At 37.9% G+C, this 12951-nt stretch overlaps 1 protein-coding gene across 1 annotated transcript in view; it reads right to left on the bottom strand.

Annotated features, from left to right (window-relative positions):
- The window catches only part of DPYD (dihydropyrimidine dehydrogenase), a 367211-nt gene extending 354782 nt beyond the window's left edge, over positions 1 to 12429 (bottom strand). The window contains 1 exon segment of the mRNA XM_086617732.1: positions 12412 to 12429. Within this exon segment, the coding sequence (XP_086473858.1) occupies positions 12412 to 12429 (18 nt within the window).
- Positions 12430 to 12951: the final 522 nt, after the last annotated feature.

Below are 12951 nucleotides of genomic sequence, written 5' to 3'. Positions count from 1 at the left end.
CTCCTACTGAAACAAATGATTTAAAACAGGAGTATCAGTCCTCAGTAATCCTCATCTTTGTTACTGGTAATTGAAAGCCAGAATAAAGATCAGAAAAACCCTCTCTTTAGTGTCTGCCACAGGTTGCGGTAGTAAAACTGTATAGGCTTCTTAATAAGACAAAGTAATAATCTGGTCTTTTCATGGATTCTGCCCACTTTCTCTAGCTTGTTGAGGAAGTTTCTTACGAGCAGCCCCAAAACACCTGCTGAAGTTCACCACAGATCAATATGCATACAGCCACAATGAAGCTGTTGAAAATGCAACTGTTCACATGCAGACTATTGATTACAGGCACAAAACGTGGTCCCATGCGTTACTCACTTTATTTCAGTATACAGCACACTTACCTAGCCCAGCCCCTGCAATACACAGGTTACATCCTGTTTTACTGCAGTTGCTTCACAGAGCATCCTCAGCTAAACTCTTTTATATATGTATCAATTAAAAATCAGGAGTAGGCTAAACATGCTAGGGAAGGCATGTGGAGAGCAATTTAACCCACCCCATTCCATTAATCTATCCAATTTCCTTAAAAAGAGTTGTAATCTCCCTCACAGCAAGTAACATTAAATGTACTGCAAGAAACATATGTTCACCAAGTGAACATAATGAGAACATATTTATTTTTTCTAAGAGTAATGAGCATACCAAACAATTAATTTCAAAGCTTTGTAAGTGTTAATTCACTGACAGAAATAAGTACCTGAGGTTTTTTTCCCTGATATTTTCTAGTATATCTGAACATGAACCTAACTTTATTAGTGTTAGTCAAAGATCAAAGAACTCAAGCTACAAGTATTTGTTTTCATGAGGTTAGATGACCCAGAATAATGAGTACTGTTTAAAAATCATGTCAGTTAAGAAAAAGATGACTAAGGCATGAACTCTTTCTATTAACATTGTATTTGAATTACCTAGTTCACATTTTACTTCTCACATCTGCTCTGCTTTTGGAAAGCTGCATGAAGCACTAACAGTTAAATGCAGCACTTCAAACACCATGTAAAGTCCCTATTACAAGTGGAAGTTTCATTACCAAATGAGCAAGTTCTAATCCTAGGAGAGTCTGTAACACTAAAAGACAAACAAGATTTAAAAAAATAAATATCCATGGTATCATGCCTTCCAGAAACTAGCTCTATGTTATTCTTCATTATTGAAAGAATATGGGTAAATGTTGCGAATTTCTCCCCCCATGCTTATTATGTATGACCGAATAACTCATAAATTTATACTTGTGTCACATGTGTATTTCCTTACTGAAGATCTGAACTGATGAGAATCTTTACAAACAATTTACATAACCTGGCTGATAATACCTTAGAAATTCATCCAAAATTTTCAAAAAGGTGAAAAGACTGTACTTTCAAAGTAGTTCAGGCCTGGTTTAATTGAGAGGCAATAAAGGCCAGGGAAAGCTAGATGAAATCATAGAATCATAGAATGGTTAGGGCTGGAAGGGACCTTCAAAGGTCATCTAGTCCAACCCTCCTGCAAGGAACAGGGATATCTCCAACTAGATCAGGTTGCTCAGGGCCTCGTCCAACCTGGCCTTGAACGTCTCCAGGGATGGAGACGTTCAAGGTGTGATATGACTACAGAAGTCAGGGGAATAGTGTGGCCAGCCTTTGGAGAACCCAATAATCCTAGAACCAGAAAGGATCACAGACAGCATGGGACTCAGAAGGGAAACCCCCAAAGAATTATTTTTGTATATTACCAGATGTGTTTTCTGTTACTGAGACAATCAGCTGCGTGTGTGAGCAAAGTCACAAGCTGACCACAAACCCATTTGTATTACGGTGTATCACAGTGTGAGAAGCAGCAACTCTCATCTCTCTCAACAACAATAAACTCTCCAGGTGACCCTTGGTGTCCATACCTGAGAACCACCAATTTACATTATTATGATATCTTCAACCAGAGTCCTCAAGGTCCAGAGAGTTGGAAGATGGAGCGCCACCTCTGTGGAGAGACAGCCAGCCAGCCAGCCTGGGACTAGGAAACGTGCCAGAAGAGCCACAGTGTTGCAGTCTCCTGTGAGGCAGGGGCCAAGAAGCCGACATGCTGAAGAGAGTGGGGCCCAACCTCGAATCCTGGTGTGTATACAGGCTGAAGGGGCAGCTCAAACACAGCTGGGAAGAGACTCAACTTTTAATCACAAGACTTCTTCTCTGAGCCACACGAGCTCAGAGTCTGAAAAAAGAGCAAGAACTAAAAGGCCAATGGATGATCTTGTGGTAAGCATGTTCTAGCTGTGCACTGACAGGTCACTGCCTTTAGCATACCACTGAAGTACTATATCTTCACTTTCACATTTCCATGTAGCTTTAGATTTCCCCATAAAACAAACCGCTGCTCTATCAGAACAAGCACCTTTCTGGCTTCCTGCACTTCTTACACAGTCTCAAATATTTAGTGAGAGTAAGACTATTCTTTATCCTGCAATAATATCATAGCATACCGGTATCCCAGCGGTGGACTCCTAGATCCTTCACTAAATACTTAGAAAGTGGGGTTTCCAAAACAGATTTACCACTACAGATTTTCATGGTCCTCACATTTCCCTGCAGCATGTAAATACTTAACAAAATGAGCAGTTTTCTAAATCACTCCCACAAAAGTCAGGAAAGTCTTAGTTACAAGTATGTCTATATTAACAAAAGTGTGGTCTCTCTCACGCACTTTCTGTTATATAAGCAAAGTTAAAGCATTACAGATTTAACAAAGTAGCAAAATTGCACAACCCAAAACGCATGGTTTACCTAATTTTGTTGATACATTAACTTTCAGATTAAGAGCTTGATTTCTCTACCTCAGCAATGCATTTATGCTAGGTATTCCTGTAAATCCCAGAAGGTTTATTAAAATAGAAAACAAAAAGCGTTACCTGCTTCCCATAGACATAAACCACAATCCTCTATTAGAAGAGCTCTGGGTGGTAAACTACGCCACTGGAAAGTCTGCATGCTACCTCCCTGACATAACTAATCTCTGCAGAAATGCCTTAACCTTCACAGGGAAAACTAAATACTCACCCTCCGTGCTTAACTTTAAGTATCCAAGTAGTATCCCAGCATTCAGTGAATTATTCACATATTTAATATAAAGACACATACATCAAAAGCCACACAGCTTAAAGCAGGCTGAAACTCCACCATACCATAAGATGAAGTTCTCGGATCCGAGGCTTCTCCAGGAACACCCTACTCTGTGATAAGATCACATTTTCACACTGTGAACAATACACTACATCAAAAGCTATTAGGGCTAACAGCAAATTCAGAGAAGAGGTAGCTGAGCACAGCTCTAAGAATTTACTCAAAGTTGAATTCACTATTACATATTCATTTTGTACAGCCTTTAAAAATAGAAGGGTTTAAAACTTGGTGCAGCTATCCTTCTACACCCACATTTAACATTTTAATACATTTTCTCTCTAACTGGACAGTCTTTAATCATCCAGTCAATTGGCTAAGCGCAAAAAAAAACCCACAGAATTCATGTCACAGTCTTGATTCTTAGCTTCATGATTTGCTGTTACTTTAAAAGTTAGCACATGCGTATCTCCACAGTCTGTGAAACTCACTACACTCAAAGTTACCTTTCTTTCATCTTCCTAATAAAAATATCTTCCTTCTTTACAAATCAAAACTTAAAGCTTCAGAAAATATTTATGTTTGCATCACAGGTACATTAGAAGTTTTTGTTTCCTGACCATAATATTTACCTATGCCTGGATCCCTTGCACATCAAATTGCTCTGTTGCATGAGGAATGCTAAGTAACGTTTGTAACTGCTCACTCCCATAGAGTCACTTAATGAATATCTCACAGCAGAAAGGATGATTATCATATATATACATCTACATCTCACTTCTATTTTTCTGCAAGAAGACAAACCGACTGAAAGAGAAAGTGAGCTCAGTTGCCTTTGGAAACAAACTTAGTGCCAAAACCTGAAAAAGGCCACTGTATCCTCATAATTGAACCTCTTAGTTGAACCCTCAATTGCAAATGTTTGCTTAACCAAAACCCAAACTTGCATTAGAGACATGTCAGTTAATGAAAAGTGAATGCTCTACTGACTTTTGATTATAGGAGAAAAATTAGCATTAAAAATTATTACTGCTTTAAGTTTAATCATTGGCAAAATCAGCAGAACTAATTTTAGCTGAGCAAAGCAGTGTTCTGAAAACTTTGTTAAAAGGTGATTTTCAAAGTCCAATAAATGAACCTGAAATGCAAGGATGACAGTGACAATATACATCCAAAAGATATAGTACATTCAGTGCTTGAAACACAAATGAACATTTGTATTTGTTCCAAGAACATGCCAACTATGTCACAGTACTGACTTTCTAAATCTGTTGCAACATGAAGAAACAACAAACAATCTTACTTCTATGCAACTTCTATAAAAATTTCATTAGGAACTATTTAATACAATAATAAAATACAAAACTGACAACAGAACTACTGATTTTCTAGTAACTGTGTACATCAGAGCATCCCAATCAAAAAGGAAAAAAAAAAAAATCAGCACCTAGAAGGAAAGTGGAAGTGTGAAGGATCTGTTATACACTGTAAACAGAAAGGGTCTGATGTGTGAAGTTACATATTAAAATATTATCAAATGTCTGATAATTGAAAAAATAACACATCAAGCAGTAACATTTAACAATCCATGCAAGTTAGGAAAGAGAAAACTGTTGCAAATTGTTATTTTTCCTTTTAACATGTCATTGTCGTCTTTTGCAGAAGCTCACAGTGATCCTATGTTGACATCTTTAAGCAAAGAAACATGACATTCCAGAAACACACAGGGCATCACATGCATTATAGATGACAATGAAACATATATCAATAATGGGAAATACAAAGCAATTCCTCGGAGTTCTTCACTCTTATTCAACAATTTTGATTTTTAAATCTTATTGACATTAAAAACAACTGAATGTGTGGGCCAGAGGCAGAGGTGATACTCAAAAAAATAAGATAATCAGATTAGGCTATCCAATCTAAAAACATGCCAGTAAACATTTGGGTTCTGATCTATCGTACTTGGTCACATATTTATACAGAAAACTTATTTTTAAAATACTTTATAAAGGGTTCTGTGTGTAGTAGTATTTTTTTCCAATTCTTTTACTTATTAAGACAAATCGCATTTCTGCTATGAGAGCTCTGAACAGGGAAGAATTCGTATTTGTATCATTTGTAAGGATTTCTAAAAATATAGCTAAGTAGTTCTCCTACAAACATACTGTAATGATTCTAAAGCATTGGATTTCAGCTGGACTGAAAGTACTGGACTTCTGCAAAAATAAGCTGACGGGACAAAGCTCTCTCTCCTACACTACAACATACAAGACCACAAAGCTGTCATTCAATTAAGACGGAATATTAACAAGCACTTGTCTCAGATCAACATCCTTTTGTTTGTGGTTTGGTATGAGCAGGAGCAAATACTGCAGAGTAACAGGAACAGTTGTAACACAAGTAAGGTTATTTAGTACATTAGAAACAATGTAAAGAAAAAGTACCCAGGTAACTTATGTAAGTGCTTTAGCTATCTTCCTGCTACTCTTCACCTGACAGCTGCAGAAACATGCCAGAGGAACCAAAAATTCAGTGTAGATTTGGTCTTCAGCTTGAATTTAGGTCAGCTCTTCTTTCAGCTATTGTTTGCTCTTTTGCTTAATAGTCTAATGGTTACTGGAGTCACCCTGGAAAGAGATCATCTCCATGTTCCTGCCTTCCATTGACCAAGACAAAAGGCAAACGTGAGTGAAGTCGAGCTGATCAGCTGTTCAACTAAGATTACAGAGATCAAACACAACAAGAACAGTGCTCCAGCACTGAAAGAGTTTTGATTCAACTCTCAAGACTACTTACATGTTTTTGCTTAAGGGCTCTTGATTAAGTGCAGAGAGAACATTACACTAGGAGTTAAAAATTGACTAACTTTTCTTTTGTGCTAAATACTTCTTGGGGTTCCCAATTTATCTTATCTCCTCACCTGGTGCAATGGTTTGGCAGCATGTAAGCTACTCTGCTTTACTTAAGAACAAATATCATACAGTATTCCAAAAACTCTTTCTTATCGTGTCCTAACAAAGAGGAACTGGCCCTTCAGCAATCAATAGTATTGGTTACCATTGCCATTTTACTCAGACTGTAGGTTGAGAATAGATAATTATTTCCATTTTTTCTGTTCTGCATTCATTTCATTTCTGCATTTCATCACCAGCATTTCAGAACAGCTTCTGTTGTGGTTATCTTGTTCGATTACTTTTTCCCTCCCAGCTCTTTTGTAACTCTCTCACTTCCATCTGTTTTGAAAAGCTATATATAAGCTTACTAAAATCTTTAAAATTTTATGTTTTCAACTGGAAATGAAAAAAGGGCCAAACACAGCTTTAAAATGGTAGCAGAGTAAGTCTGGGAACCACCTCTAATCTTCCATCTCATGTTCCTGTCATTAGCACACATATGCACTCACACACAAGCATGTGAATGAATTTGCAAAAGCTTACTTTGTCTCTCAGATTCTGAAGACTGCCAAGATTAACAGAGAGGGAGGTATACCTCTAACACTGATGAACGAATTTGTTAAGGCTGAAATCAGATCTCGTATTCACATGTAGTTGTATAACAAAATATTACACTACACATGATACTATGCACACAGATCCTCACACCAATTACTGATAACATTCCTTAAGAGCTAGTACACAGACCTAAAATGACACACCAAGGACAGCAGGCTTTGACTTCATCAGTACTCATTCCCATTTTTGCCCTGAGCAGTAAGTGATGGAGTACTTCAGTATTGATTTAATTTACAATTAGAGTCTTCCTAAATGTGATGGCTACGTCCTCTCCCAAACCTCATTTTTAACCTTAACATGTGACATAACATGAAAACTGCTGACAAAAATAATTGACTGCTTTATTATAAATAAGAATACTTAGAACTATTTTTAAAATGCCCCATAAGTCTACGTTAAGTCAACTTCATTGATTTCAGAAAAGTTCATTTTATTTCCATAGCGATATTCCATGATCTGAGCACTTTAAAAAAAAATCCCTTTTCTCAGTTTTAACTGTCATTGAAATATCTTTCATTTCAAAGATATCAAGAAATTATCACTATTCATTTTCAATACAAAGCCTCTTACATTTCAGCTGTCATTTTCAAAAAATTATACTGAAAATAGTGTTTCTAAGCAGAGTTCAGTTGCAGTGTAATAAGTAATAATTTCATCAATTAGCAGTATTCAGCATCCACTGAGAGTTCTCTCACTGTTATTTTATTCATAGAGTCCTTTGTGGAAGTAGCATACTAAAAAGATCCATTTATCCTTCAAGGTTTTTCATAAATGTGTCATACATCTCAGAAAACAATTGGTTATTATTCTCGCTCAATCTAAATAACTATAATAACTTCCAGGTGTAAAACCTCTCTTTATACTTCCAATCTTCTTTACTCACATTATGGGTCTACATTTTTAATAACCTATTCTAACACTTCTACCTACTTTCACACATGCATTCTGGAGCTTTGCATGGATGCTAGACATGCCTGGATGGGAGGGTAGTCAGTTTATTATTAAAAGCAGAATAGAATTGAGTTTCAGAGCACCCTTCACAATCAAGGCAAAAACAAGCATTTTATAATGAGCTACATGCTATACAGATGACAGCAGTGCAATGGCTGTAAAGGAAAATGCTGTGATTGTTAAATTCCGCAATAGCTTGCTTGTAGCGCCGATTTTATTTCTCCTTCCCTCTAGATCCCTTCACATATATATCAGCCCATTTCTCCTCACCCAGAAGGACACATCCTGCCTTCTGTCCTTTCATCTCAAGGCTGCAAAGGTGTCCCTTCAGAGTACAATATTATCATTCCTTAATCAACCAACAGAGAGGCAATCAGGCAGTATGAGGATCTCTCTCAAGGCTGGGTAGACAGCCCTGTGCAGAGCGCACAGCACAACCAAATATCCCTGTCTTGGGAAACAGTAGCACAAATTTCAGTGATGCATCTCCTACACAGCAGCCTGCTTCATTCTCTCCAAGTTGGTCAAATATTTTGTTGACTGAGAAAACCCTGGCCAGGACAGTTCAACAAAAGCAGCTTCAATTGAAATAAGGCTTCTAAGAGCCCAGCTAACAAAAACACAACAAAGAACCAAGGAAAGCGTGCAGCAGTATATTAATAAACAAACTAGGTACCACAACAATCTACCTGAAAATGGTACAGAGTCCAATCTTCATAATAAATATAAACCTAATGACGTTGCTTACATGACTAATACTTCGAAGCAGCACATCATTAGGAAGAAGAGATTAACATCAAACTTTCAAAGCAGCTTTCAATTTTTTCCACGATTTCCACATTCTCAAAGCAGTGTGCACAGGTATATCTATTTAAAAAACTGCAAGATGTGTAAACAAGACCGTCTGGCTGCCTGAACACCTCTCTCTTTAACTACATATAATTGCTTTTGAACCTGAAATTAAAATGTCGGAATGCACCACAATTGTCTTTAACTGATGACTACTATCCCATCTAAATGGAAATATTTAGATTCAACACCTAGATGTTTCTTTAATTGGCTTTCAAATGAAGTCACAGGCAAGAATGTCTGCCTTCTCCCATTTGCACTGTTGGTGTCAAGTTGAACCGGAAAGGCCAACCATTTCAATGAACTAAAATAAACGTAATTTTAAGGTCAAGTCACTTGTAACACTTCAGGCAGCAAATGTCATACTGAAAATAAAATTGAACCTTGGCTTGAGCAGAGATGAAAGGTTTGGCATTTCAAGGACTTCAATGTGTTTATCACTTTAAATTTACAAATAAAACACCAGCACCACATGTATTAATATTTATCATAATAATAAAGCTTCCTGAAACTATATGCATAAATACTGGAAGCATTTTTAAAAAGAAAATACTTTTATAGGTTGGCTTACCCTAATTTCAAATGGTGAAGTCTCTGCAAGACCTAAAAATACTCATAATTCCACACTGGTTTAGTGAGGCATCTCTGACCACGGTGAGAGACGTTTCATAAGAAGGTCTAAGTATTTTGAGAGAGGGCAGAAGTGAAATTACCCAACTCAGTCCACAGCATAAGAAAACAAGGATGTTGAAAAAGTGGGTTATTTACTTCGTTCTGAGACTACACATAAAAGGTATAGATGTATTTCTCCCCATCCCCAGCCTAAGCAGCGTGACCCAAGTACTTGCCATCTAAGGTGGACATTCTACAGCTATTGGACAGAGTAAGTCACCTGCCACCACTCACACGGAGTGCTAATACACTGACATCTGAGGAATTAAAACATCTCATGGCTTTAACTAAGGTCTACCACTGTTTAATGTGGAACCTCCATTTACCGTAAGCCCTTCACAAATACACTTATGGGTTTGATACAGACATGCTAGTCATCCAAATGATGCATTTCCAAGGGGAATAAACCCCTCTTCCATTGCAAGGTAGTTAGAGAAGGTTCTGCAGTGATTTTTTAGCTGTCTCAGGGACAGAGCACATATTAGAATTGCTTCAGGAAGAGATTCTTGCATTCTTCCTGCTTGCAAGGAAAACTGGATCCCTTCAGTGTAAATCTGGGCTGAGAATGGCAATTCTACTACAAGTTAACTGAGTAGTAGCTTATGAATTGGATAATATTAAGAAAAAACTCCGATATATCTCTTGATCTAAACAGTCCTCAAACATACTTGCTTTGGCATTTCATCCTCACTGTCTCTTCTAATTTTTGTTGTTGCTGCTGTTTTTTTCTAATGATATTTAAAGAAGCTTGTCCACTTGAATCCTATGTCCTTTGATATCTGCAACAGCAAAAAAGATTTGGGTATTTCTTATAGTTGTAAGTATCTACGAGCAGAAAAAAAGGAATTTAAAGTTGAACTTAAGACCCAGCCTGAATCACCTGTTATTTCATAAAAGAATACATGTGGCCGATTTGAAGGCAAAATGTTATTCTTACTTCTAACAAGCATTATTATAAGAAGAAAATCAGAGACTTTAGTTAATTTCCTCCACTTTACCTGCTTTCTTCCCCAGTCCCAAATTGATCTGGCTATATTTGATTATTTATATATTTTTACATTTTGAATTATGGCATTGGGTTTGAACCGCATACAGACCAAGACAACAAAATGCCCACCAAGATTTGTGTAGCCAGTCTTTGTTGGCACATTTCATAAATTGACGCTCTGCACATCTAAAGACAACAGAGATTTATGCTGCAGTGATCTGCAAGAAGAATTCTGCCCCTAGTATACAAATGACAGCAAATGAAAATGAAAGGACTGCAAATAACATGCCCACACAAACGCCACCCTCTGAGCTTCTGATAAGACATTTATGGCCAAGGGTTTCCTAATCCCAAATGTTTGATTTCTTTGCCAAATCACATACTTGCCGAAGCCTCAAATAAAGGCACAAATCCTGCTCTTCTCAAAGGTGACGGCACAGGGCAGGGAGCAGAGTGTGTAACACTGTACTGATGAAATAAAAAAAGGAATAGAAATCATATGCTAATAGGAGGAGGGAGGTTGCCAGGCAACCAGGGAGGGAGAGAAAGCAGTTTTTGATTTGAACTCTGTGCTGTCAAAGGGTTAGCATAGCCAGAACAAACAGGACATGTTCAATCCAGCTTGTCTGCAGCCACCAGGAATTTCAGCTTTTCTCAACATTTTAAGTACAAGTGTGTTCCCAGCTCAGTGCTAGCTATGTTTGTGTTCCCTGGGTCATTTTACTGACACTGGCAAGATGGCATAGGACAGGAGGGACAGCAGATTTTTAAAATGCATCCATTGGAAAAGCAGCAGCACGTGTGTTCAGGTAGCACAAAGCGCATCGTGCATGGAGACTGGCTTGTAGGATGGAGACAGCTGTGCAAGCTTGGGTCCAAGCAAAGCCTACAGCCACACCTCTCTCAGCTGCACTGAAAACTGTGCAAGTTCTGCCCTGCTGCTAAAAGGGTACCCCTTCAAACGCCTCTCAATAGGTTGCCCTGCACCACGGCACTCCTGTGCAGGGCAAAATCCTGCCTTAGAAATCTCAGCTTCCTATATCAACATGTAGTTTTACTTTCTTAAAAGATGTAACACTAAGCGGAGGAAAAAAAATTCAAGTGCAGTCTACAACATAAAATCATCATGAAATCCATTTACATAACAAAACAGAAAATTAATTTCAGTTCCTTCTTGTTTTCAGAGTTGTTAACTGCAGTGACAACTGTCTCAAGTCTCTTAATGGCCTGCAATTCTCATTAAGTCCCAGACATGAGAAAAGGTGGGACTAGCAGGTCTTATTTTAAAGACCTTCTTACAAAAAGAGTAAGAGTTCTAAAACATGGGAAAGAAATGAAATTGAATGCATGAGTAACATTAAAACTCAAAGGTTGAAAAAAAAAAAGAAAAGCACAAGGGTCAATTTTTTTTTCCCAATATCATTATTTTGGAGAACTTGACTAAATTTCAGTGCTACAGTTTAGCAGACTATCAGCAATGGAGGCAAGACTATACATAACTCTTTGAGCATCAACAAGATTTGCATATACAACATGAAAAGATAAAATGTTTCATACAGAAGACTTTCCCTCCTACTTGCCAGACCAGGTTTTAACCTGATGAGTAAATCATATTATTCAATTCTCCAAGACAGACATCGTAATTGGGATCTATAATCTTCCATGAGATCTTGGTAATCACGATATAATTGCTGTTCCACTCAGTTAAGAGTTTACTACAGTAAAATCACTAAAACAACAAAAGAGCTTGAGACACAAATTAAACCAAAATAGGTGAACAGAAAGTTTTGTTTCCTCACTGATTGCTCATCTAATGACCCTAGAAAGACACAGCCACCAATCTGGAACAGCCACCTGATCATCATGGCAAGCAATAAAGCAGTAACTTACAAAAATCCTACATATTAAAGCTTTGTAATGGAACTTCAAACAACTAGCAGACATCTACAACAGAGAGAGACATTGTAATAATTGGGGCTTTTTAAAATAAAAGTTTAGCCTAGATCAAAGAAAGTTAGCTTCAGCTATTTATTCATATAACCTTTGCCTGACAGTTTTGCAAGCCATGCTGACTAGTAGGATTCCCTGCTATCTTGCTAGAGGTTTCCTGTGCTTGTACACTATTCTTTATTTTTCAGTCCTTGCTCTGCTTCTCCCTTTATAGGACATCAAGCTTAGTTCTCAGACATACCTTTTGTCCTCCAAAGACATATCATCTTTGCTACCTGTAGTCTCTCACTGTTATGTTCCATTTGTATTGGGAGAAGAATAAACCTGACAAGTGAAACTTGCTTACCTTGCTGTCATAGCCCATGCTTTGTAGCACCCGCTAAGTATATATCCCAGGGAAAGAACAGTTGCTGCTATCAAACCTGCTACTTTAAGCGGTATGGAAACTGCAGGTTGCATAATAAAGCTTCCTTGAGGCTTAGGAGCACTTCCCAGGTGGCCTTTGCATGCAGCAGGGATCGTGGCACAAGAAGTCCTGTTCCCCCACCTACCAGACCCTGGAACCAGTTACAGCCCTTGAGTTCAGGTGTGCTAACTGCATCCTTGGTGAGCTGCTCAAACAGGCTATAACCTCATTCCACCTTCATTAGCAGCCTTCAGAGAGCAGCATGTATCTTGCTCCTGAAGAAACACAACAAACGTGCACTGAGGAACTCCTGGAGCCTCCTGTGTCCTCACTAAGGTCAGCACCCAATGGGCACAGTCTAGTCCTTAACAAACTCTCCACTTCACCCTGAAGTTAATGTAGTTTGTAAAGCTTTTGTCCACAATAGGTAACAGCAACTTATTTATACCTATGGATTACACCACCACGGAAAGAAGAGTA

Source organism: Tauraco erythrolophus, chromosome 10 (assembly GCF_009769465.1).
Source record: "Tauraco erythrolophus isolate bTauEry1 chromosome 10, bTauEry1.pri, whole genome shotgun sequence".
Taxonomy (NCBI): domain Eukaryota; kingdom Metazoa; phylum Chordata; class Aves; order Musophagiformes; family Musophagidae; genus Tauraco; species Tauraco erythrolophus.
Note: the sequence above shows the minus strand (reverse complement) of the source record. Positions and strands in the feature narration are given on the sequence as shown.